This window comes from Anomaloglossus baeobatrachus, chromosome 6, assembly GCF_048569485.1.
Source record: "Anomaloglossus baeobatrachus isolate aAnoBae1 chromosome 6, aAnoBae1.hap1, whole genome shotgun sequence".
Taxonomy (NCBI): domain Eukaryota; kingdom Metazoa; phylum Chordata; class Amphibia; order Anura; family Aromobatidae; genus Anomaloglossus; species Anomaloglossus baeobatrachus.
Genome location: NC_134358.1, coordinates 436,851,461 through 436,878,637, shown reverse-complemented (window position 1 = coordinate 436,878,637; position 27,177 = coordinate 436,851,461). Strand labels below are relative to the sequence as shown.

At 41.5% G+C, this 27,177-nt stretch overlaps 1 protein-coding gene across 2 annotated transcripts in view; it reads left to right on the top strand.

The window, feature by feature from the left end:
- NOD1 (nucleotide binding oligomerization domain containing 1) overlaps nucleotides 1-26,554 on the top strand; it is a 126,264-nt gene extending 99,710 nt beyond the window's left edge. Inside the window, exons 8-12 of one of the 2 annotated variants that reach the window (XM_075316634.1) lie at nucleotides 33-116; nucleotides 2,399-2,482; nucleotides 14,577-14,660; nucleotides 18,061-18,144; nucleotides 25,767-26,554. In XM_075316634.1, coding sequence (XP_075172749.1) covers nucleotides 33-116; nucleotides 2,399-2,482; nucleotides 14,577-14,660; nucleotides 18,061-18,144; nucleotides 25,767-25,836 — 406 coding nt within the window. In that variant the 3' untranslated portion in view covers nucleotides 25,837-26,554. The remainder of the gene's footprint in view (nucleotides 1-32; nucleotides 117-2,398; nucleotides 2,483-14,576; nucleotides 14,661-18,060; nucleotides 18,145-25,766) is intronic. The other variant, XM_075316635.1, reaches the window with a different exon arrangement.
- Nucleotides 26,555-27,177: the final 623 nt, after the last annotated feature.

Sequence of the window (27,177 nt, the reverse complement as noted above, 5' to 3'; positions counted from 1 at the left end):
GACTTTCAAGAAACCATTGAATGTATTTGCAGGATGTGGGGAAATCGCATTGGTGATGAAGGGGCACAGGCATTTGCAGAAGCAATAAGAAGCCATCCCTGCCTGAAAGATCTGAGGTTTGTTTTATGAGATTCTTTTTTTTTATCTGTTTATTTATTAAAGAATATTTCATATAAATTCAAAGTTACATTTCAAATCACTTCAACAATAGCAGACAAGACACCAGGGAGGAAAAAACATATGGGAAGATGATAGGGTAGGGAAGGTTTGCCAGACACATACCATATTTTTTTTCCTCACTTCCCTTCTTCCCCGATGCCCAGTTGTCAATTCTCAACATAGAGGTCCCAAGGCGTCCATATACTCTGGAATTTGTCCAGTTGGTTTTTGATGAAAGCTGTGATGTATTATATCCGCCTTGTTTCTCGGATCCTCGACTCCAGTTCCGGGAGAGTGCGAGGAAGAGTCTTTTTCTAAAATGAAACTATCAAGCACTTCGCCAAAGTCCACATATGGAGCAACCACCTGGCTGAATCTTTTGAAATCCCCAGGCGTGGGACATTAAGAAGGTAATTAAAAGGATCCAAAGCAACCCTGCACCCAAGAAAATTATGAACCAACACCAAGAAAGAACCTGCCAAGGACTTCTAGGATATGGTACCAATGCATCAAAATTTTATATTGATTCTGTTTTTGCATGGGTACACAAAAAAGTCCTTGCTGCTCTTTCCCAGATGATCCGCCATACCGGTTTCGGTATCTCTCTTCCCAAATACGTTTCCAATTTTGTCATGTAGGGATGTCGTATCTCCTCATGTAAGGTCAGTATATCATATATGCACGAGATCAGCCCCTTTGATGAGGCACCCTGCCTGCAGAGGCCTTCAAATGGGGTAAGCTTAGAAAAGGAAGTAGATTTTACCATGGATATAGCCAAGTGACGTATCTGCACATATGTGTAATAAGCTTCTACAGGGATTCTAAACCTCTCCTGTAAGGTTGAGAAAGGTAGAATTGTGTTCGTATGTCCACAAAACGGAAAAGACGGGCTTTGATCCATGGATTGCTTATTCGGTTAGTGGAGCTGTCCTCTAGGGGAGGTGTATATAAAAACGGCATCAGTGAAGATTTGGCTGAGGTGAGTGGGCAGACTTTTATGGCCATCTGCCAGATATGTCTGGTGAACACCATAGATCCTAGCAGGGCTGTGTTTTGAGTATCTATTAAAGTTGTCCACAGCAGGACATTAGGGTGTGTAGGGGCTAGCCAGGTCCGCTCTACTTCACTCGATATACTCGGTGCAGCTAAACTGGTCCAGGCCTGAATGCTTCTTAAATGTGTGGCTATGTAATATTTCCACATATCTGGGAAGGCTTGACCACCCATTTCTCTAGGGGCCAACAGCACTGACTGAGTGATTCAATGTTGTTTATGGGCCCAAATAAAGTTATTCAACCACATCTGGAGCCGCTGAACCATCGATCTTGGAATCGTTATGGGGAGTGTTTCTAGTAGGTACAGGAACTTTGAGAGAATCGACCTCTTAATAGAGGCCAGCCTCCCAAAGAAAGATAGGAGTAGCTAATCCCATTTAGCCAATGTCGATTTGAGATCTTCAAAGAAGGGTGGGAAATTGTGTGCGTAGAGGGATTTGTATGTAGGTGTTAATAATATCCCTAAGTATTGTTTTATGGTTGTAATATTCTCATCACCTACACTTGAAGTCAGACATTAGTCGTATTTCTTCCTGCCACAGTTTCCGGTTCAGCAATCTACCGTAGTTATTGAGTAAGATTTTTAGAATCTTTTCTTTGTCAACATTTATTACAATAATTGCTTGTTTCATGTACAAACAGATATTTAATTTATAAATCACTATTTAAAAATTCCAGGCGATCTTATTATATACACCAAACTGACTGGCTGTGCTTTTAAATAGCCTTGAAATTCCCCAAAAAATGATGACCTAGCATACCAGATGTTTCTAAGGCCAAGTAACATAATTTGAGATAATTTTAGATGTATATTGGGGAATATAAGTGTTTGATACACTGTCGATTTTGCAAGTTTTCCCAACAAAGAATAGAGAGGTCTGTAATTTTTATCGTGGCTAAATTTCAACTGTGACAGACAATAAAAAAAAATCAGAAAATCACATTGTATGATTCTTAAATAATTTGTATTTTATTGCATAAAATAAATATTTGATCCAATAGAAAAACAGAACTTCATATTTAATCAGACGTTTCTGGCAGTTGTAGACCAAGTTACATCTACTACATATTGGGATAGGATCTTGGAGGTGGGAATACCCCTTTAAGGAGGGGGTTAAATTATGTCTGAACTAGTTTTATAATATTCTTTATGCTATAATCCACATCTTGTATCTTCTCTGTAGTCTGGCCTGCAATGAGATAACGTCAGTTGGAGGTGCATATATTGCTGATGCGTTACAGCACAATACATCTGTCCGAATATTATGGTAAATTATGGTTACAAATACAGTGGAACCTTGGATTACGAGCATAATTGGTTCCGGGAGAGTGCTCTTACACCAAGTTACTCTTACATCAAAACAAATTTTCCCATGGGAAATAATTGAAACACAGACAACACAGACCGGTTCCACAACCCAAAAATATTTACTGCATTTATACAAACTTATTACAGTAATACAATATAATTTACTGTATTCAAATAAAATGATTACAGTGTACTTATATTGTACAGTAAAAAACAAAGCAACTTAAACTGCACATTAGCTTACCATAGAATTGTTGGTTTGCGGGAGGTACAATACAAGCAATGTGCTGCCCTAGTTAGCAGAAAGAAAGTACAATACTGTATCCACAAATGCAAATTGATAGACATGCTGTATAGTATATACTGCACTGTATAATGGTATACTGTATACAGTATACAGTACATATGTACAGAAATTTACCTTCAGAGCGGGTCAGAGTGCGGTGAAAGAATAGAACCGGAAGTGTACACGGTGAGTATTTGCTTTTCTTGAAAATCATTGCTCTTAAACCAAGTTACAAATTTGTAAAAAGCTTTGCTTGTCTTGCAAAACGCTCTTAAACCAAGTTACTCTTAATCCAAGGTTCCACTGTACATTAATTGCACCTGTCCTGTCTGTCTTGATACTTTTCTTATTTCCCAGTATATAGATGGTATTTAGCTAAAGGAGTATAATTTCCAATTTCCTTGCACTTAGAGCTGTAATTAAGGCATTATTTTTTTTAATTTACATAGAATATTACTATTTGCTTAAGAATTTGTATTGATGCCACACAATTTTAGGGACACTTTTTTTTTCTCCTGTGATTGTGACATTACAGCCGTCCAGCACGGGTCCGCCGCTCTAATGTCACTCCCCCTATGCACAGCACATCATCAATTATATGCTGCCGCTACTTTGAGTTTCCATTCATGTTCAGTAAACAGTACCAATTGTCTGCCAAGGACTTGTCCACTGTCATTACTAATTGACCCATGAGGGTGAGAAAAAGACAACAAATGAATACTCTCATGCACGTGCCTCCATAATAAGATGCAGACAATCAGTGGCATCTAATCAGTTGCAGAAATTACATTTTGAGCCAGGCACAGAAGAAGCAGACTCCGATTCCCTGATAAATGACTTGTGCTTAATATTTAGTAGTATCAAATTTTATATAGTTGCTTAATAAACAAGGGGCTTATGGTAGATTGATAGAGCATAATATCTTTATAATTAAATTGGCCAAACTTTCCTAATAATAAATAAAACAGCGCACTAGACCCCCCAAAAAAGAGAGAAACTGATAACATCTCCTCTGAGGGCGCACACGGCCCAGAGAACGGACTCAGTACAAACCATTCTATGTATTATTTATTATTTGTATTTTGAAGCCAGAGTTGGTATATTGTTACAGTTTTGACTCCACAGCCCTGGTGCAAAGCATCGCCTACACATGGATGAGGCATCATGGGATGTGTGAGTTTCATCATATTGCTTAAAAATGTGCTGAAAACGCCATACAACAGGAAGAGAAGGCATCCTCTGATGAACTAGGATAAGGGTTATTCTTATTTATTTTTTTAAAGAAATATGATTTTCTTTATGGACTTACAGAATATGGATGTATGACTTTTTTTTTTCTGCCCCAAAAGCCCCTTCAAGCATTAAGTGTTATTGAAAAATTGCTGTGATTTTTGTACCGGTTACATTTTTAGCCTCGAAAACAAGTCATATGTCTTTAGTCCCACCATACACATTAGACTAATGTCGGCTGTGTGGGGGCACTGGACAGATAATTATTGGAAGTTAAAGGTCTGGTGTGTGTGATTTTGGACTGCTGACATTTTAGTTTTCTTTGAGAGGTTAGAGATGTCTGTTGGTGGCTCTCAGAGAATACAGGATTGCTTGGAAGAGCAAGCCAAGAGTGTATGGGAGAGATGGCTGGGATATACAGTGCCTACAAGTAGTATTCAACCCCCTGAAGATTTAGCAGGTTTACACATTCGGAATTAACTTGGCATTGTGACATTTGGACTGTAGATCAGCCTGGAAGTGTGAAATGCACTGCAGCAAAAAAGAATGTTATTTCTTTTTTTATTTTTTTTTTAAATTGTGAAAAGTTTATTCAGAGGGTCATTTATTATTCAACCCCTCAAACCACAAGAATTCTGTTTAGTTCCCCTGAAGTATTAAGAAGTATTTCAGGCCCAAAGAACAATGAGCTTCACATGTTTGGATTAATTATCTCTTTTTCCAGCCTTTTCTGACTAATTAAGACCCTCCCCAAACTTGTGAACAGCACTCATACTTGGTCAACATGGGAAAGACAAAGGAGCATTCCAAGGCCATCAGAGACAAGATCATGGAGGGTCACAAGGCTGGCAAGGGGTACAAAACCCTTTCCAAGGAGTTGGGCCTACCTGTCTCCACTGTTGGGAGCATCATCCGGAAGTGGAAGGCTTATGGAGCTACTGTTAGCCTTCCACGGCCTGGACAGCCTTTGAAAGTTTCCACCCGTGCCGAGGCCAGGCTTGTCCGAAGAGTCAAGGCTAACCCAAGGACAACAAGGAAGGAGCTCCGGGAAGATCTCATGGCAGTGGGGACATTGGTTTCAGTCAATACCATAAGTAACGTACTCCACCGCAATGGTCTCCGTTACAGACGAGCCCGTAAGGTACCTTTTACTTTCAAAGCGTCATGTCAAGGCTCGTCTACAGTTTGCTCATGATCACTTGGAGGACTCTGAGACAGACTGGTTCAAGGTTCTCTGGTCTGATGAGACCAAGATCGAGATCTTTGGTGCCAACCACACACGTGACGTTTGGAGACTGGATGGCACTGCATACGACCACAAGAATACCATCCCTACAGTCAAGCATGGTGGTGGCAGCATCATGCTGTGGGGCTGTTTCTCAGCCAAGGGGCCTGGCCATCTGGTCCGCATCCATGGGAAGATGGATAGCACGGCCTACCTGGAGATTTTGGCCAAGAACCTCCACTCCTTCATCAAGGATCTTAAGATGGGTCGTCATTTCATCTTCCAACAAGACAACGACCCAAAGCACACAGGCAAGAAAACCAAGGCTTGGTTCAAGAGGGAAAAAATCAAGGTGTTGCAGTGGCCTAGTCAGTCTCCTGACCTTAACCCAATTGAAAACTTGTGGAAGGAGCTCAAGATTAAAGTCCACATGAGACACCCAAAGAACCTAGATAACTTGGAGAAGATCTGCATGGAGGAGTGGGCCAAGATAACTCCAGAGACCTGTGCCGGCCTGATCAGGTCTTATAAAAGACGATTATTAGCTGTAATTGCAAACAAGGGTTATTCCACAAAATATTAAACCTAGGGGTTGAATAATAATTGACCCACACTTTTATGTTGAAAATTTATTCAAATTTAACTGAGCAACATAACTTGTTGGTTTGTAAGATTTATGCATCTGTTAATAAATCCTGCTCTTGTTTGAAGTTTGCAGGCTCTAACTTATTTGCATCTTATCAAACCTGCTAAATCTGCAGGGGGTTGAAGACTACTTGTAGGCACTGTATGCTGTCCGGTTGATTGGTAGAACCATCGTTCAGCCGACAGTAATCAGAGGTATATGGGGGGCTTAATACAATAAGCATCAGTTTATCTGATCTATGATACAATTATCCAAACTAGTACCCTTTTTTCAAGCACAATAGATAGAACTAATGAATTTAAATTCTTATATGGAGATCAGAATCCAAGGTTTAGTCCCAAGATAAAACATAACTTTATAACCGTGGGCCGATCCTGAGAATGAAAGAGCTGCAGCAGTATTTAAGCTCTGCGTCCTATATTATTCCCTGCACATTTAAGTGAATAGGCGACACAGCTCAAACAGCGCAGGAGCACCTTCATTCGTAAGATCAGTTCAGTTCTATAGGGCGGACCCTCCAGATCATAATGCCATCACTTTATACAGTCCTGTGCTGTATTTTCACAATGACAATTCTGCAGTGTTTTTTGTTTTTCTTTTGCTGTGAACAAAATCCACATAGATCTTGTTGTGGAAAAGCACTGCATTGCGAAGCGTGACATAAGTTGACATGTTGTGAATTTCAATTATTAATGAATCAATTGTGGCACATTTTTGAGATCTGTTGTAATATTATAGTAGTTAGGTCACAACAATATTTTTGTATCTTTTTTGAGTATATGGTGATACATACAGCTGGTGAAATAAGTATTGAACATGTAACTAATTTTCTAAGTAAATATATTTCTAAAGGTGCCATTGAGATGAATTTCTCACTAGATGTCAGTAACAACTCTCCAATCCACACAGGCAAAGAAATCAAACCATAGATGTCCATACATTTAGTCATGTGTAATCATGAGAAATAAGACGGGGAAAAAGTATTGAATACATGAAGAAAAAGAGGTGCAAAAAGCCATGGAAAGTCATGATACCAAAAGGCACTGCATATCACCCCAAAAACACTATACCAATAATGAAGTTTGGAGGTGACAACATCATGGTGTGGTGCTGTTTTTCAGCATACGGCACTGGCAAACTTCATATAATTGAAGGAAGGATGAATGGACAAATGTACCAAGACATTCTTGATAAAAATCTGCTGCCATCTATCAGGATGATGAAAATGAAACAGGGGTGCATTTTTCAGCAAGACAATGATCCTAAACACACATCAAAGGAAAATCTATATTGCTTTCAGAGAAAGAAAATATAACTGCTAGAATGGCCCAGCCAATCAATTGACCTGAATCCAATAGAAGATTTATGGAAGGAACTAAAGTTCAGCCTTCAAATTCTGAAGATTCTGTGGTCTTCTTCTATGAAGAGTGTTTGTGTGGAAAAATGGGCCAAAATCACACCTAAGCCATTAATGCCACTATTTTCTCCATTTAGTAGGCGTCATGAAGCTGTCACCACCATCAAAAGCTTTTGTACAATGTATTATATTATTTTCCTTAACCCCTTCACGACCGCGGGCAGTAAAGTTACGTCCTATTTTTACGTGACTTAACGACCAGGGACGTAACTTTACTGCATAAAATTCATTTGTTTGCTGTGGCCATAGCAACAGCTTTCAAATGATGTCCCCTGCTGTTTCTTACAGCAGGAGACCTTTGCTTGACCCCCCCATCGACATCGTTGTGATTGGCTGTTCAAATCTGAACCGCCAACCACATTGGACTAGTTTCGGCTATAACAATGCCTGAACCAGTGCGATACTGTGAGATACTGCTATGAGGTGCCGCAGCAGCTGCAGCACATCATAGCTGGAGCTCAAACATGGCTCCCCCCAGCCCCTACAGCAGTGATTGGAGTGATCGTGCTATGACGTGCAATCGCTCCAATCAGCGTGCAGTGGGGCGGTCTGATCTGGAGGTGACCGCCCTCCCCAGGCCTGTATTGGTCTGGGAAGCCCTCTCCCAGCATGTTTGCGGCGTGCACTGGCTGGTACTTGTAGTACCACACCGACGCTGCTGACGCCGCCGCCCGATCGCCGCTCCTGCCCCACTTGAGTATTGCGCGCTTCCCCTGATGGCCTCTGCGCGCCCCCGTGATGGCCCCTTGCGTGCTCCGTGATGGCCCTGCCCCCTGCCGATCTGCCCCCCGCCGCGATCTGCCCTTCTGCTGCGATGTGGCCCCCTTGCCATGATGTGCCCCTCTGCTGCAATCTGCCTTCTGCTGCGATCTGTCCCCTGCCACGATGTGCCCCACTGCCGATGTGCCCCCCTGCTGCGATCTGCCTCCTGCTGCGATCTGCCTCCTGCTTCGATCTGCCCCTGCCACAATCTGCCCCCTGCCAATGTGCCCCCTGCTGCGTTCTGACTCCCTGCTGCGATGTGCCCCCCTGCCGCGATGTGCCTCCCTGCCGCGATGTGCCCCCCTGCTGCGATCTGCCTCCTGCTGCGATCTACCCCCTGCCGCGATCTGCCCCCTACCGATCTGCCCCCCCCGCTGTGATCTCTATTCTGTTCCCATTCTGCCTCTGCTTCTCCGGTCTCCCCACTCCCCCTCTCCATCTGCTCTCCCTCCGAGGTCTTCACTGGCCCGATCACATCTGCTTCCATCACTGGGTCCTTCCTGGGTCTTCTGATGAGCTGTCCAACCTCATGCCTGCTTCTCTCCTGTAAGAAGCTGTCCACTTTCTGCCTTGTATTCCTCCTGCAGTTCCTCTGGTCAGTGATCCTCCTGCAAATCTTCTGGGTACTGTGAGTATAATTTTTTTTGTATATTTTTTTTTTTCTATTCCCTGTCCGTTTTTACACCGCATCCGTCTGTGCGTCCCGCCGAGCGCTGATCAGTGATGCAGATAACATATCTGCATCCATGGTTAATTTTCGGCGGGATTTTTTTTTTTGCATCTCATCCGTGTGTGTGTCCTGCAGCGGCCGAGCGCTGATCAGGGATGCACATAACGGATCCGTGGTCAATTTTCGGCGTGACTTTTTTTTTTTTTTTTACGTATCCCCGGTCGCTTTTTGTATCTCATCCGACCGTACATCCTGCAGCGGGCCGATCAGTGCACGGCGTCTGTGCATTTGAAAAGTCAAATGGCGCTCCTTTTCTTCCAAGCCCTGCTGTGCGCCCAAACAATTGATTTCCACCACATGAGGTATCTGCGTACTCAGGAACATTTGCACAACAGTTTTATGGTGCAGTTTTTCCTGATACCGTTGTAAAACAAAAAAGCTACCTGGTTAAAGCAAGAATTTTGTGGGAAAAAAAAAAATAATTTTCACGGTTTAACGTTATCAACTTCTGTGGAGCCCCTGGGGGTACAAGGGGCTCACCAGACATCTAGATAAATTCCCTGAGAGGTCTAGTTCCAAAATAGGGTCATTTGTGGGGGAGCTCCACTGTTTAGGCACCATAGGGGGTCTCCAAACGTGACATGGCGTCTGCTAATGATTTCAACCAATTTTGATGTCAAATAGTGCTCCTTCTCTTCTGAGCCCCACCGTGCACCCAAACAATTACTTTCCACCACATGTGAGGTATCTGCGTACTCAGGAAAAATTGCACAATACGTTTTGTGGTGCATTTTTTCCTAATACTCTTGTGAAAAAAAAGCTACCTGGTTCAAGTAACAGTTTTTTTGTGGTAAAAAAAAAAAAAAGTTGTATTCATGGCTCAACATTATCAACTTCTGTGGAGCCCCTTGGCGCTCGCTAAACATCTAGATAAATTCCTTGAGGGGTCTAGTTTCCAAAATGGGGTCACTTATCGTTTGGGCCCATAAGAGACATAGAATTAAAAAAATGACTTTGCCAGACAGTAAACTGAGAGGAGGTTTGGGGGTCCCTGATATTACTAAGTACTACCGGGCAGTACATCTACGTCACATCCCTGCATGGTCTAACCGCAGTGCCTTCTCTAGATGGATGGAAATAGAGAAGTTATGGCTAGCCCCAATACACCCCAACTCTTACCTATGGGGTACCTCATCTAACAAGCCTGACCCACATACTTTAGGCCCCATAGCTTTCACCAAGAGGATCTGGGATTGCTGTATAAAAAAGTTTCCACTTAAATCTGAACACTCTCCGTTGACTTCCTTTCTTTTTAACCCCAGGATGCCAGACGGTATGCAGGGTACAGTGACTAAGACATGGTTTGACAGGAAGCTCTTTTGTTTCGCGGACATAGTGGACGCGCACTCCAGGACCCTTCTCCCCTACGCCACCATATCTGCTAGATTTATTCTCCCTGGCAGATCCCAGTATCGGTACCTACAAGTTCGACACCTGATGCACTCCCTCTTTTCCTCCCTGGAAGTCTCTTCTCCTACACTTTTTGAAAGATTATGCAGAGCTGGGGTCTCCACCAAGGGCCTTATCTCGGACATATATCGCATTTTAACTACCCCCTACCCAGAAGACAAGCCGATTCATACATATATGAGCAAATGGGAAGACTTCCTTGGTGAGACCATTCCCCTATGTGTGTGGAGACGGATCTGGGATACGGCCTCAAAAACTTCCTCATGTTATGTTTATAAGGAAAATCAGTACAAATTACTCATGTATTGGTATCACACCCCATCACTACTACATAAACTAAATCCAGCCTTACCCGATAATTGTTGGAGATGTGGGGCTGCAGGAGGGGACATACCGCACATATTCTGGGTATGCCCCAATATCCAGAGCTTTTGGAAGTTGGTGCAATCGCTTATTTACAGAGTTATTGATCTCCAGATACCCCTGGATCCTAAGTTCTATTTATTAAATGTGCCACCTGTCCAGTTGGGGAGGAGAGTGAAGCGGTTACTGCTACATATAACCACAGCAGCCAGGTGTCTAATTGCCCGTAACTGGAGGTTAGCCCATCCGCCCTCACTTAATGATCTCAATTCGCGAATCCAAGATGTGAGGAGGATGGAGTATGTCAGCCATGTCAAATAACACGGTGGATCACTTTGAGGGTGTTTGGTCACTCTGGGACACTCATTGGGCCAATAATGAACAATAGCTCGGTATGGCTTGGATGGAAGTCTGATATACTCACCCTCCCTACTCTGTTCCCTCCCTATGTTTCCCTGTCTAGTATTGTATTGTTTGTCTTGTCACATCCCCTGTTTCTAATCTATCAGTGGAAAATAAAGCTGGGTTCACACTAAGCGACAGCGACAATGACGTCGCTGTTACGTCAACATTTTCTGTGACGTAACAGCGACCTTGTAAGTCGCTGTTATGATCACTGCTTAGCTGTCAAACACAGCGACGCAGCAGCGATTATAACGTCACTGTGCTACATGTGCAGAGAGCAAGGAGCCGCGCTTAGCGCTGGCTCCTTGCTCTCCTAGGTACAGTACACATCGGGTTAATTAACCCGATGTGTACTGCAGCTACATGTCACAGTGCAGAGAGCAGGCAGCCGTGCACACTGCTTAGCGCTGGCTCCTTTCTCTCCTTGCTACAGTATACATTGGGTTAATTACCCGATGTGTACTGCAGCCACATGTGCACAGAGCAGGAGCCGGCGCTGGCAGCAAGGGCGGAGGCTGGTAACGAAGGTAAATATCGGGTAACCAGGGAAAGGTCTTCCCTTGGTTACCCGATGTTTACAGCTTACCGCAGCTGCCAGACGCCGGCTCCTGCTCCCTGCTCGCTTCATTTCGTCGCTCTCTCGCTGTCACACACAGCGATGTTTGTGTCACAGCGGGAGAGTGACGACCAAAAAATGAAGCTGGACATTCAGCAACGACCGGCGACCTCACAGCAGGGGCCAGGTCGTTGCTGGATGTCACACACAGCGACAGCGACGGGACGTCGCTGCAACGTCACAGAAAATGGTGACGTAGCAGCGACGTCGTTGTCGTTGTCGCTGTGTGTGACACCAGCTTAAGATATGTGCCCTGATTAATGGTTTAAAGTTACTGCTCACATGCTTGTGGGACATGTCTACATATTATTCTATGTTTGCTTTGGAAAAATGTAATAAAATAATCAGTTAAAAAAAAAAATGGGGTCACTTGTGTTGGAGCTCCATTGTTTAGGCACCTCAGGGGGTCTCCAAATGCAACATTACGTCAGCTAATGATTCCAACCAATTTTGCTGTCAAATGGCGCTCCCCATGCACCCAAACAATTAGTTTCCACCACATATGAGGTATCTTCGTACTCAGGGAAAAAATGCACGATAAATTTATGGTGCATTTTTTCCTGATACCCTTCGTGAAAAAAGCTACCTAGTTATAGCAACAGTTTTGTGGTAATTTTTTTTTTTTCTTTTCACGGCTCAACGTTATAAACTTCTGTGAAGCCCCCAGGGGTTCAAAGTGTTCACCAAACATCTAGAAAAATTATTTGAGGGCTCTAGTTTCCAAAATGGGGTCACTTGTTGGGGAGCTCCATTGTTTAGGCACCTCAAGGGGTCTCCAAACCCGACATGGCGTCCGCTAATGAGTCCAGCTAATTTTGCACTCAAAAATTCAAATGGCGCTCCTTGCCTTCCGAGCCCTGCCGTGTGCCCAAACATTTCATTTCCACCACATATGAGCTATCTGTGTACTCAGGAGAAAATGCACAATAAATTTTATGGTGCATTTTTTCCTGATACCCTTGTGAAAAAAAAGCTACCTAGTTAAAGCAACAGTTTTGTGGTCAAATTTTTTTTTTTCTTTTCGCGGCTCAATGTTATAAATGTCTGTGAAGCCCCTAGGTGTTCAAAGTGCTCACCAGACATCTAGAAAAATTATCTGAGGGCTCTAGTTTCCAAAATGGGGTCACTTGTGGGGGAGCTCCATTGTTTAGGCACCTCAGGGGGTCTTCAAACCCGACATGGCGTCCGCTAATGAGTGCAGCTAATTTTGCGTTCAAAAATTCGAATGGCGCTCCTTACCTTCCGAGCTCTGCCGTGCATCCAAACAATTGATTTATACCACATATGAGGTATCAGCATGCTCAGGAGAAATTGCACAATAAATTGTATGGTGCATTTTCTCTTTTCTCCCTTGTGAAAATGCAAAATTTTATGGCTAAAGTAAAATTTTCATTTTTTCCTTCCACATTGCTTTGATTCCTGTGAAACACCTGATGGGTTAATAAACTTCTTGGATGTGGTTTTGAGCAGTGTGAGGGGTGCAGTGTTTAGAATGGGGTCACTTTTGGGTATTTTCTGTCACCTCGGCCTCTCAAAGTCATCTCAAATGTGATGTGGTCCCTAACAAAATGATTTTGTAAATTTTGTTGGAAAAATGAGAAATTGCTGATGAACTTTGACCCCCTTCTAATTTCCTAATGAAATTTTTTTTTTTTTTTTTAAAATTGTGCTGGTGCAAAGTAGACATGTGGGAAATGTTATTTAGTAACTATTTTGTTTGACATATCTCAGATTTATAGGCATAAATTTTCAAATTTTGAAAATTGCGAAATTTTCGCAAAATTTCCGAAATTTTCACAAATAAATGGAAAAAAATATCGGCCTAAATTTACCACTGACATGAAGTACAATATGTCACGAAAAACAATGTCAGAATCGCCAGGATCCGTTGAAGTGTTCCAGAGTTATAACCTGTCAAACTGACATTGGTCAGAATTGCAAAAAATGGCCCGGTCATTAGGGTATTTTAGTGGCCGGGGGTGAAGGGGTTTAGCATGTTTAATAGTTTTTCTGTATGTGGATTGGATGGGTTGTTACGGCCATCTGGTGACAATTTCATATCAATAGCACTTTACTAAGGAAACTGGCGACATGTTTAATTCTTATTTCACCTGCTGTACATTTTTTTACAAGCCAAAAGAAATGTGGTAATGAAGCCTACACGTGATTGTTATATGTAAAATTGTCCATACAATAGCAACGTTAAATGAAGTTTTTTTGTTTGTTTGTTTTTTTTTAAGTAAGGTATTACTATCTTTAGTGATGAGTGGCACGTTAATTAAACTTTGGGTGGAAGTCTACTACCAAGTAATTGTAGATTATTATTATTTCAGTTACCTTACACTCTGGCCCAGTAAATTTGCACACCAGTCTAGGATATAGTGCTTTTTTTGCTATATCATCGCTTCCCCTGCTTTTACATGATTGATCCTTAGAAAAGAATTAAAGAAGGCACCACCAAATATAAAGAAAAACCGCAATAAAACAAGAAAAAAAAGGAGGCAAAAAAATATGATAAACAAAAGAGATCACCTGGAAATACTTATATTTATTGTATAATAAAGATATGATCCAAAAAAACAAATTTAAAAAAGACTTAAAAATGTCCATTAGCTTAACATGCTAGCCCATAATAGGGCTTCAGCCAATCCTCTCTGACAAACAATAAATAAGTACAATGAACCTCCAATAAACAGTCCTCCTTTTTTTTGTACATGATGGATCCTGTAAGAGAGCATTGTACACTGTGAGTGACCAGTAACAAATTAATATTCTACTAAGTAAAACATTTAGAACTATCTTTGTAGCTCATCTCACATTTTTAGCACTCAACAGATTTTTAATACAATCCTGATCACTTGTTAATCAATTGTTTTACTGCTGTGTTGTGTGTCTTGTTTTTTGTTTGAAAACTATGTTTTTATTAAATTATAGTTGATATTCACAATTACGTATTTTTATAGGTTGACAGAAAACCAAATCGGAGATGATGTGGCCCAAAGCTTTGGTGAAATGCTGAGAGTGAACCAGACTCTTCAACATCTGTGGTGAGGCCATATATAATTGCTGAAATTGGATGTTTACACATTTTAACATCCCTGGTTGTTTGTTTTTGGGGTTTTTTGTTTGTTTTTTTATTAAGGCATGCACTACTGTACATAATATAGTTTCTAACCTTTAGATCTGCATCTCATGTCTGCCTGAACTGCTCGCTCAGCCTATTTTTTTCTCACTTTAGAAGTGATCAGATATGAAATAGGTTTATACTTTGCAGTTCTTGAAGATTGATTAATGTATTATGTAATCTGAGCATGGAGGGACACAAACATAGAGGAAAAAAAAAACCAACAGCTCACCTAGACCTTACAATTCATGTGGTGAAAAGATTAGATTCCAAGACAGGCTGGATCCTACCGAAAAGCATGCACAAGGAGTAGAGGAAAAACCAGCACCTACTCAGGAGATCCAAAAAAACCCTTTTGCAAAAACCATGCATATAAAAACATAATGCGATATTAAAAGTAGACCACGTCTACGCGTTTCAGGCCCCAAAAAACTTTGCCCTTGTTTTTGGGGCCTGAAACGCATAGACATGGTCTACTTTTAATATTGCATTATGCTTTTATATGTATGGTTTTTGCAATAAAGAAGGGTTTTTTGGATCTCCTGAGTAGGTGCTGTTTTTTCCTCTACTCCTTGTGCATGGAGGGACACACTTGTATATATCACATATGTGTGTGTGTGTGTGTGTGTGTGTGTGTATATATTCATGTAATATATCTATGACAGTTACTCCTGCAAAATACTAGGACAGTGACAGAAGTTTTGGTATTTTAGCTTTTTACCAAAACATACTCAAGATAGTTATATAATCAATATGTGCTTAAGGTGCAGGCACTCAGCTTTAATTTGAAGGTGTTCATATTTTAATTAGAGTGTGGGTTTAGAAATTACAGCTCTTTAATATGAAGCTGTCTCATTTTCAAGAAACCAAAAGTAATTGGACAATTATCTCAAAAGCTCTTTAATGGGCTGCATGGGCTATTACCTCATTAATCAATCATCATTTGAGCAGGTAAAAGGTCTGGAGCTGATTCCAGGTGTGGCATTTTTATTTGGAAACTGTTGCTGTGAACCCACAACATGAAGTCAAAGGAGCTCTTAATGGAAAAGAAACAGACATCAGTGAGTCTGAAATAAAGACATTCAACAGAGAGATGGCAAAAATGTTAGGAGAGGATAAATCAACAATTTTTAGTACATTCTGTATAAAAAAAAAAAAAAAAAAACCACACTGGTGAGCTTAGAAACTCAAAAAGGCCTGGATGTCCATAGAAGGCAGGAGTTGTGAAAGTGCACAATTGTTTCTATGGTGAATTAAAACCCCTTCACAACATCACCCAAGTGAAGACTCTCCTGAAGTAGGTGTTTCACCATCGAAGTCTACCATAAAGAGAAGACTTTAAGAGAGCAAATACAGAGGGTTCACCATAAGGTGCAAGCCATTATTCAGCCAAAATAATAGAAAGACCAGATTAGGCTTTGCCCCCCAAAAATATCTAAAGAAGCGAGCCCAGTTCTGGAGAAGCATTCTTTAGACAGATTAAACTCTAGCAACAGAATAATGTGGAAAAATAAAGTACGGAGAAGGCTTGGTACATCTCATGATCGAAAGCACACGGCATCCTCTGTAACACATAGTGGAGGCAGTCTGATGATTGGGCATGCGTGCCTTCCAGTGGCCCTGGGTCACTACTGTTTATTGATGATGTGATTAAAGACAGAAGCAGCAGGATGAATTCTGAAATGTACAGGGTGATACTTTCTGCTCCAATTCAACCAAATGCAGCAAGATTGATTGGACGACACTTCACAGTACAGATGGACAATCACCCAAAACAGACTGCGAAAGCAACCCAGGAGTTTAAGTCAAATAAATGGAATATTCAGCAATGGCCGAGTGAATCACCAGATCTCGACCCTGTCGAGCATAAATTTCACATATTTAAGACAAAATTTAAGGCAGACAGACCCAAAAACAAGCAACAACTGAAGTCAGCTACAGTAAAGTGGGCTTTACACGCTACGATATTTCTAGCGATAGCTAGCGATATCGTACGCAAAAGCACCCGCCCCCGTCGTGCATGCGATATCAGCGTCACACGCACTTACCTGGTCGGCGTCGTTGCTGTAACTGCCGAACAATCCCTCCCTCAAGGGGGAGGTGCGTTCGGCGTCACGGCGACGTCACTAAGCGGCCGGCCAATCAAAGCGGAGGGGCGGAGATGAGCGAGACGAACATCCTGCCCACCTTCTTCCTTCCTCATTGCGGGCGGGACGCAGGTAAGGTGAGGTTCCTCGCTCCTGCGGTGTCAGACACAGCGATGTGTGCTGCCGCATGAACGAGGAATAACATCTTTAAACAACCATTAACAATTTTTGGTTTTAGGACGACCTTTCCATGGTGAACGATTTTCACCACTTTGGAGGACGTTTAAGGTCGCTGGTAAGTGTTACACGCTGCTATACCGTTAATGACGCCGGATGTGCGTCACTAACGACGTGACCCCGACGATAAAACATTAACGATATCGTAGCATGTAAAGCCCCCTTGAGGGCCGGCAAAGCATCACAGAGGGGGAGAAACACAGCGGCTGGTGACATCCATGGTTTCCAGAATTCAGGCAGTTATTGCCGGCAAAGATTCTGTACAAAGCATTAAAAATGTCAAATTACTTTTGAGCCCCTGAAACGAGGCGGCTTTGTGGAAAAAATTAAATTCCTAAACGTTTCACAGGATATTTTTGTTCAACCCCTTAAATTAAACCTGAAAGTCTAAGCTTCAATTGCATCTCAGTTGTTTCATTTTAAATAAAAAATAGTGACCTCTAGAGCTGAAATCACAAAGATTCGGTCAATGTACAAATATTTCTAGGTATAAGGCTATGTGCCCACGTTGCGTTCTGTACCTGCAGAAATTTCTGCAGTGATTTGAACAGCACACGTGTGCTTCAAATTGCTGCAGAAACAGTGTGCACTGAAAAGCCGATTTCATGCGCTCTAATAGCAGCCCCTCCCATAGACAGAGCGGGGGCTGCATGCAGTTGCATGAAAGAAGTGACATGTCACTTCTTAGAACGCAGCGCTTCGGCAGTTCTAAAACGCCACGTGGGCATGGATTAAGCACAATCTTCATAGATTTGTGCTGGGTACGCAGGACGCATGCAGTTACGCTGCGGTGCAGAACGCAGAGTAACCGCGTAAAAATACGCTACGTAGGCACATAGCCTAACTGTATATGTATTGTTTAGTTCTAAATACAGTAATTGCCCCACAAATAGTATCTAGAATATTGCCGCATTATTTCCATCCAGGACAGATGATATTTTGTAGATATAGGCTGGAATGACTACCTCTCACTGTGTTCTCCATTTTTGTTCATGACAGGCTAGTTAACAACCACATAACTAACTATGGTGCAAATATACTGGCAGAAGCCCTGGATCATAACACTAGTTTGGAGGAGCTTTGGTGAGTATTAAATCTCCTGTAGTAAATTAAATGTTCACAAACCAAAAGCTAAAAACCACTTTATCACTAATTTAGCCAAAGGTATGTTTGTTGAAATAGTTTTTATTAAGTTGTACAATTTTTTTAGCAAAAAGAAAAATAAAAGAGTAAAGGAAGTAGGGAAAACAAAAATTAGTTACAGTTTTAAACCCAGGATAAAGGGAAACAACAAACAAAAAGACAAGTGTACATTTACACTAACATAACAGCCAGTATATTTACATTACATATAATTTATGTTCAGCGTTTTACATGTCATACAGAGTTAATTTACAAAGGGAACTAAGAGTAAACTCTTATAATAGTTGCTTTTGTACTCTTATCAGGATCGAAAGAGGAATCCAAGGTCATCCCTAAGGCTCCCTTCACACGTACGTGCGTCCGGTACGTGTTTGGCAGTTTTCTCACGTACTGGAGACACGTACACACATAGACCTATGTATTCCTTTGGTTTTGGACACACATAAGTATTTTCGCACGGACCGTGTGTCCGTTCCGTACTTACGTGTGTCCGTGTGTTTCCCACGCCGACATGTCCGTTTTATCTCCGGCATCACGGGTGTCACACGGAACGCAATCGGGTCACACATAACACACACGGACCACACGAATGTGTTCCGTGTGACACGCACCGGAGAAAAGCCATGTCTGTGAGAAAAAAAACTGAACATTACTCACCTTCTCCTGCCCTACTGTCTCTGCCGCTGCTGTCACTTGCTGCCAACCGCCGCTCATTATGCTAATTGAATATTCACTTCACTGCGGCCAGAAGCAGCAGCAGCGGGGAGTTGGCAGGACCGGAGACCGAAGATTAGCACCACGGACAGCGACGCCAGGGACAGGTGAGTAGAAAGTTCCCGTTCTCCGTGTATTATCACGGATAACACACATAGCCCATAAACACGGGTCACGGAGGGCAAAACGCACCTCTGACACGTCCTTGAAAAACGTGCGTGGTTTTTCACAGACGTGTGAAGGAGGCCTAAGGGAAAGTTTGGTTTTATTTATTGCTAACCAACCAGTAATGGATCTATATGATTTACATCAGACTAACATGAAATCCTTACAGAATCCAGGTAGAAGCGTGCTTAAAATATAGTCTGTGATCCAGTATAAACGTAAAGAAGAAATCCGCTCAGATGATTAATATAGAAACAGATTATTGAATTCCCATTTTATTAGATGTTGTAGGATTGATAAGTCTTGATCTGGTGAAGTAGTCGGGATCACTTTACCGCCATTGATGTTAGAGTACGTGTTGCTGAACGGGTCCATTGATATCTTATGCCATTTCTTTGAAGAGATTTAGTGATATTGGAGACGGATCTCATGGCTTGCCTAGTTCCTTGTTTCTTATTAAACATGAATGGAATGTTACTATCACATCCCTTGGAACATCAACAGAAATATGAAAGGGTTTTGGGATTCTAAAGGATTTAAAAAACACATTTCCTTCAGGCAAATTTGGGATAATCTGAGCGGTCATTGTGGAAATATAGACAGAGATACGTGGCACTCCAATAGGTTGAAAATAGTATCCAATATTTATTATGAAGTTGTTTGCAATCCAAAATAAACATTTTGGTCACAACTGGAACTTTCATCAGTACGGATTGGCAAGACATATCTGTGTGCAGCAACAGTATAGTGCTGCATCCACCTCTTGCACCTCTACAGGTTGTGTGCAGATGTGTCCTGGCAGTGCGTACTGATGAAGGTCCAGTTGTGACTGAAACTTTGCTTTGGATTACAAACACCTTCATAATAGATATTAGGAATTATTTTCAAACCATTTGAGTACCAAGTTTCTCTATCTTCACATTACAGATTTGGATCAGGCTTGTGCACCACCAGCTGTCGAAGTGCCACGGTTGCTTTATGAGTTGTGGAAATATAGCATGGTAATTGAAAGGATTTTATTCACTCTGGCAAACCCCTCATCTTCATGTTATTTCTCCTTAGGTTGTTAAAATTAGCCATTTCAGATTTTATGGAGGTACTTTTTTTTTTTGCAGTAAATTGACAGTTTGTAAAATCTTCATTATTCTACTTTAATTTATCCAGAAATTCAATATTTAGCTCCATTTTGTCATTGTGTCATGATTCCTCTGTGCAGTGCATCTCGCACACTATGACAGGCTCTGCTGTGTTTATCTGGTGTACTGAGCTGTCAGTGGTAGAATGACATCGCAGGCTTCCATTCTGGTTCTGGGAGATGCTGGGTGGCTCAGGTGTTCCATGTTCCCTGTAATTGCCCTGCTTCTTAACTGAGTAAGCTCTCCCATAACCCTGCCAGTTGAACATTCTGGTTTTATGAGTAGTGCTGTACCTTGTGTGTTCAGATCTTGTTGCCTGACCCCGGACTACGGTTTGATTCCCCTTTCCCGCTCCCTGTTCTTGACGTGACCTCCTGGTATTTTGACCTTGGACCGTTACCTGACCATGCCTTAGTTTACTTCCTGTATCCATTATGTGCCTTTCTAGATTTCTGACCCAGGATTGTGACCTGACTATGCCTCTGTCCTCCTGGTACCTGACCCCAGCTTATATCACTACTCTCCTGTTTGTGCTATCCATAAGTAGTGACTAGCGTCACACATTGTTTTTTATGATTGATGAACAGATGTTACCACGTTCCCCTGACAATACATTTCAGGGGCTTACAGCAACACAACTAGCGAATATACAGAAGTAACAGTTACATATCCTGAAAAGGCTGCCCAAGCCCTTTTTCAGGATTATATAAGTAGGATGAATCTTAACTAGGGCTTATTTTTGGAGTAGGGTTTATATTTTAAGCATACTCCAAAAAGGCAGAAAAATCCTGCTAGGGTTTATTTTCAGGGGAAAAAACAGTATTAATGTGTGGCTCAAGTTGTTGGAGAGATAGAAAGAAAGTCTCAGGTCAGCTATTAAGTTTTTTTTTATATATATATATATATATATATATATACAGCATGCTTCTTTGGCTAATAAACTTAAATCCTGGGTAGTAATGTTTCTTCTGCAAAGCTTCGATTAGAATACACAGAATATCTCCCAGTAACTGAAGATAAGCTATCATTGTCTGGGTGGGGGAATTTGATAGGGGGCATGGCAAGGGACAACAGGCAAGCATTAATTGACTTATTCAGGAACTTCCTGGTTACTGGGGCTTACAATGCTTACAATTATGCAAAGGGTCATTTGTATACCATGAGACAAAATTACTTCATGAGCATCAGGGACAAGGCAGTGAGTATTAGTATTAACATGTTTGTTACCAGCGTTGTCTCTAGAGGCTGTGTAATACTGGTGCATTACAGGATTTGAATGGGCATGTTAACATGCAACAGAAGTTGTTTCATCACTGTAGACCCATGGATGTAGAGTGCTGTTATCCTTATGTATTTTGCCCTTAGATTTTTTTTCTGACATAAGCCACCAATTGCTTCTCGGAGAGCCTGCTGACATAATCCATTTGTGTCCTAGCATCACAAGATAAAACATTCCCGGTAATCTTTCACTATTGAGACCTGCAGACGTCTGAGCCCTTACAATGCTCCATGTTCCCCTGACAATGATTATTTCAATTCTTTACCTTGCGTTGCAACTCCATGTTCATTTCTCTATGGGGAGGAGACCATCCTCCATTATAATGATGAGAGTTTTCCCTCCACCACACCTTTTCCACACCATGTGTATTAGTCACATTGAGCCCAGTACCATCATTGTTCTCACCAATAGTATTGTCAACATTAAGGGATAAAGGACCATCACATATATGCTAATTATAGTTGTAGCACATCTGAGGCTGTACTTGCGTGCCTATTCAGTTGTGTCCTTCCAAATCCAAGCCCTCTGATATCAAGTAAAGTAGCCCACCCATTTTGTAATCCTCTTTGATATTACAACATTTTTCCTCATAAACACTGTTCTTTTGTGTATCAGCGTAATTCCCAGACCCTATCACTTTCCCACAAGTAGTGCTTCCTTTGTTGTGGAGGGGAGAAACCCTCCATAACAATATTGTAGAAGTCTCTCCATTCCTCAGCTTTCTATTGATCGCAGATTCAGTGACACATCTCTCTGCCCACATCCTAACAGTAGTATAGATACACCATGCCGCCTGCCACAACGCTGCTGCGCCAGCTAAACCCAGGACCTTTTATCCTCAAGGCATTCTTTATCAACGCTTTAATTCACTCAGCTTCCATATCCCAGGCACCCATCTTTAAGCGACTCTTGACTAAGACCAAGGTGGGCTCGAAACGTCGAATGACTTCACAGTCGCTTCAATAAATTTGATTTTTTTTTTGCATTACAGTCAATGAGTGCAATGAAATTATTCTTTATCTCACATTCTAACAGTAGCCGACACAGGAGCCGCAGTAATCGTCAACCCGAACCTCCAACAGGCAGCTGTATCTGTCGCCCGTCTATCCTGTTCAGGCCTTTCACATTCTGGAGTAACCTCTTCTTTGGCACCAGGTTGCAGATCCTCCTGGATGTTGGTATAAAGCATGTCATAACCTCCTGTCTCTTTTTCGGAGGGCGGTCCGGTATAGACCCAAGTGTCCCTGCTACTGACAGATTGACAGTCCCCTGCCATGCTCCAGTGGGAATACCTAGCCATGGGTTAAGCTCCTTAATGGACCTCTGATCTTGGGAATCCCCTGTGGTCTGCAGATAAGCCGATCATTATAAGCCTTGGTCTCCATCCTATTTGTTCATAGGGGAGCTGATCCCTTTTTCCTCTCCTCTAATAGTCTAGTCTCAAGTCTAGTCTCATCCCACTTTGGAATCGATGATTTGCTGTTAGACATAGAGATGAGCGCACCCGCGGAAGTTTGATTCGGCGGGTTCAGCCGGACTTTAGATAAAGTTCTGTGCTGGGCACAAACTTGACCCGAACTTCATTGTGGCGTATACAATACTTATACATGAGTACACCCCAACTGTTTGTCAGAAAACTTCTGTTTCCTTTCAGAATCAACATTTTACTGCAAAATAGTCCCACGAATGTGGGCAATTGATTACAAGCAAGATTTGTTATTTTGCCCCCTCTTAAAAGTAATTTTGCTAACAAATTCAAGACCATGGTGCATAAATGAGTACAATACAATACAACTCAATTGAAAGTTTAGAAACAAAAGCTAATGGTTATAATTACCGTATATACTCGAGTACAAGCAGAGTTTTTCAGCCCATTTTTTTAATGTTGAAAAAGCCTTCCTTCCCTTATTCTTGAGTAGGGGTCCACAAAACATTATCCTCACCTGTCCTCCCTTCCCGCAGTGTCCTCTTACCTGCTTCTTGAGGATCGCAGACGCATAGACCCCTTCAATGATCTTGGCCGGTACACGGGGCCGCTGCTGCCGTCAGTGTTTTACTTCAGTTGAATGCTTTGTGGCACAAAGAATGGGCAGATTATTACAGGGCACAAGAATGGGCACATTTCTACAGGAGACAAGGATGGGGCACATTACATTTTGTTGGCATCTATTTTTATTTTTGAATTTTACCAGTTGCTGCTGCATTTCCCACCCTAGGCTTATATTCTAGTCAATAAGTTTTCCCAGTTTTTTGTGGTAGAATTAGGTGCCTCGGCTCTACTCGGGTCGACTTATACTCGAGTATATACGGTAACAATAATTCAATCACAGGTAAGTCTAATTATTCATTAAATAGTTGTCCAGCAGACGGTTGACTATAAAAGGGTGTTACTTAAAGAAAAACCCTTCCCATTTGATGCTGTCAGCAATGGCACCACATGTAAGAGAAATGTGAGAAGACCTAAGAAAGAAAATTATTTCTTTACACAAGAAAGGTGAAAGATACAAGAAAATCAATAAGAGTACTGTCAAGAAGATTAGTTGGCATACTGTAACAAAGGTGATAAAAAAAATTAAGAAAGATGAAGCTGCAACCATCTCACAGAGACGTCCAGGCTGACCATGGAAGTTAACACCTAAATAGGAGCATCTTCTGATAAGAAGGGTTAAAGAAAAGTAGAAAGCTAAACTGGAGAGATGGTCTCTTGTAACATAATGCAGTGTACACAGCAGAGGAATGGGATGCATGGGTGTTGTCCATGAAAGAAGCCTTTCCTAAAGCCCATGCACAAAAAGCCAGAGTACAATTTTTCAGGGCCCATGCTGAAAAATATGAGGACTGTGTTCTGGAGTGATGAGACTGAGATAAATATTTTTGAAACTGATGGCTTGAAAACTGTATGGTGTCACATAAGTAGAGTACAAAGAAAAATGCATGGTGCTTACAGGCCATATTCTGCATTATGACACACATTTACATGAAAACGTAAACTGCGCTATCACTCACTGTAGCCCAGTGAAAGCTTGTGGCGGACCGGCTATGCGGCAGGCGGTCATATCAATCGTGCGGCAGGCCAGCTATGTGAAGTGGGTTGTGAATTGTGTTGCGGGCAGTCACAGGAAGCATGGGGCAGGGTCAGCCACTGATGACGAGTGCTGGTGCACGTTTAGTGCTCCGCAGCAACCGGTGACCTCCTCCAAGGCAGAGGAGAGAGCAGAGCGATTCATCTCTCCCTCTACAGGGCTGGATACTGATTGATGAAGGCAACTCCGCAGCAGTTCCCCCCCAATCAGTGATCTGATTCTGACAAGATTGCGTCCCTGCTATGAAGGATCATGTGGGCCTTAATAAAGATCTACTCTGTAAACTAGGTGAGCAAAGACACTTAACTGGAGCTCAGTGGTCGACCCCATCATCCTTCAGAATATAAGGTACCAATAAACGTACCTGAGCATTAGTTTCCCACAATGTGTTATTCACATACATGGTTCATGTTACTTACAATGCTGCTGTCTAGATTGTTAAAATAATAATTTGTTGTTTTATTAAATGTTTTAGCTCACTATTTAGCTCAAAATATTTTTTTTTTATTTTCCTTCGCTAAAAACCTAGGTGCGTCTTATAATCATGTGTCTTAAAAAGCAAAAAATAGATGTTACAGTATGTCGCCAACTTGTTCATTCCATGCCTAAAAGACTTGGTGCTGTCCTTAAAAATCATGGAAGTCATACAAAATACTTGATGTAGTTGTTTTTGATTGTACCAACCAATTTGAACAGTCTGAACAGCCATCTCTTGGTCCTGCTCGGACCTTATCTATTCTGACGTCTGACACATTGGTGAAATACAAGAGCTGGGGTCCATCCTGATTGGGTACACCTTGTCATAGTGGCATGGCTTTTACTTTTTTTTTTTTTAGCAAAATGGTGTTTACTAAGGACACTATGTTATTGTGTATTCATGCTTGTATGAACTCATTTGAGTAAAACTGAAGATTTTGTAATGAAAATTATATTATGAATCTTACTTTCATGTTATGAGTTAAAAAAACATTCTATGAAACCCAGTCTAGTCAAAATTTGGAAATTGCTCTTGTGTTTAGTGAGATATTGATTAATATTGTTTGTTTTATCGTTCTTGTACACATTTATACTGAGCACTGTATATCACTACCAAGACTTTTCAATGTAAATTTTTGTAGGGTGTTTTTTTTTTTTTTTCTTTTTTTAAACTACAATAAATTTCATATAAAATTCCGTTTCTTTCAGTTTACATAACAATCCTCTTACTCGTGACGAGAATGAACCTTTTCAGATGAATTCGAGGATTAAGATCTGATTTCATGATGTCGTCTTGAAGATCTAATAACCTGTAGCACTTCCTGCTCTAACGTCTTACTGCTCATGGCAATACTACTTCCAGCATGAAACCTTAACGCCCGTACATTGTAAATACTGGTAAAAGGTATTAGGAAATATATTGAATCTAAGTTTAAATGGAAAAAGAAAAAAAAAAAACAACACACAAACTTTTCTTAAAGAGAACCTATCTCGAGATTTTTGCTACGTTAGTTGAGAACAGCATAATACAGGGGTAGAGACCATGATTCCACCGATATATCACTTACTAGGCTTGTCTCCTGTACTTTTGATAAAATTACTGTATTCTCTGCTGCTAGCCTGGTACAGATTTGTCCACACCAGTGATTTACAGCTTTTTGTGTACACTGTGAATAGGAATACTGCCAATCAGTGGTGGGGGTGGGGTTATACAAGGATCATAAATAAAGGACTACATGGCAGAAGGTTCACTGGTCCTTTAGTGATAATCTCCTGCTGATAAAACACTGATTTTAGAAATACACTACAGTAAGCAGCCTAGTAAGTGGCACATCATTAAAATCAGGGTCTTATTTTCTACATTATGCTGCTGTCAGATTAGGTAGCCAAAATCTGTTGCCAGATTCCCTTTAAAGAGTCAGTAAGAACAATATTCAAGTGCATCTCTAGAAATTAGACTATCCTCAAAAAGTTAATTTATTACAGTAATTCAATACAAAAAGGGAAACACATTTATTATAGAGTCATTACAAACAGAGTGATCTATTCCAAGTGTTTATTTCTGTTAATGTTGATGATTATGGCTTACAGCCAATGAAAACCCAAGTCATTATCTCCGAAAATTAAGATATTATCTAAGACCAAGTGGAAAAATTATTTTAAACTCAGAAATGTTGGTACCTACTGAAAAGTCTGTACATTAAATGCACTAAATACTTGATCGGGGCTCCTTTTGCATGAATTACTGCATCAATGCGGCGAGGCATGGAGGCGATCAGCCTGTGGCACTGCTGAGGTGTTATGGAAGCCCAGGTTGCTTTGATAGCAGCCTTCACATCGTATTCATTGTTGAGCCTGGTGCCTCATCATCTTCCTCTTGACAATACCCCATAGATTCCCTATGGGGTTTAGGTCAGGTAAGTTTGCTGGCCAATCAAGCACAGTGATACTGTGGTTATTAAACCAGGCATTGGTGTTTTTGGCAGTATGGACAGGGGCCAAGTCCTGCTGGAAAATGAAATTTCCATCTCCAAAAAGCTTGTTGGCATAGGGAAGCATGAAGTGCTCTAAAATTTCCTGGTAGATGGCTGTGCTGACTTTAGTCTTGATAAAACACAGT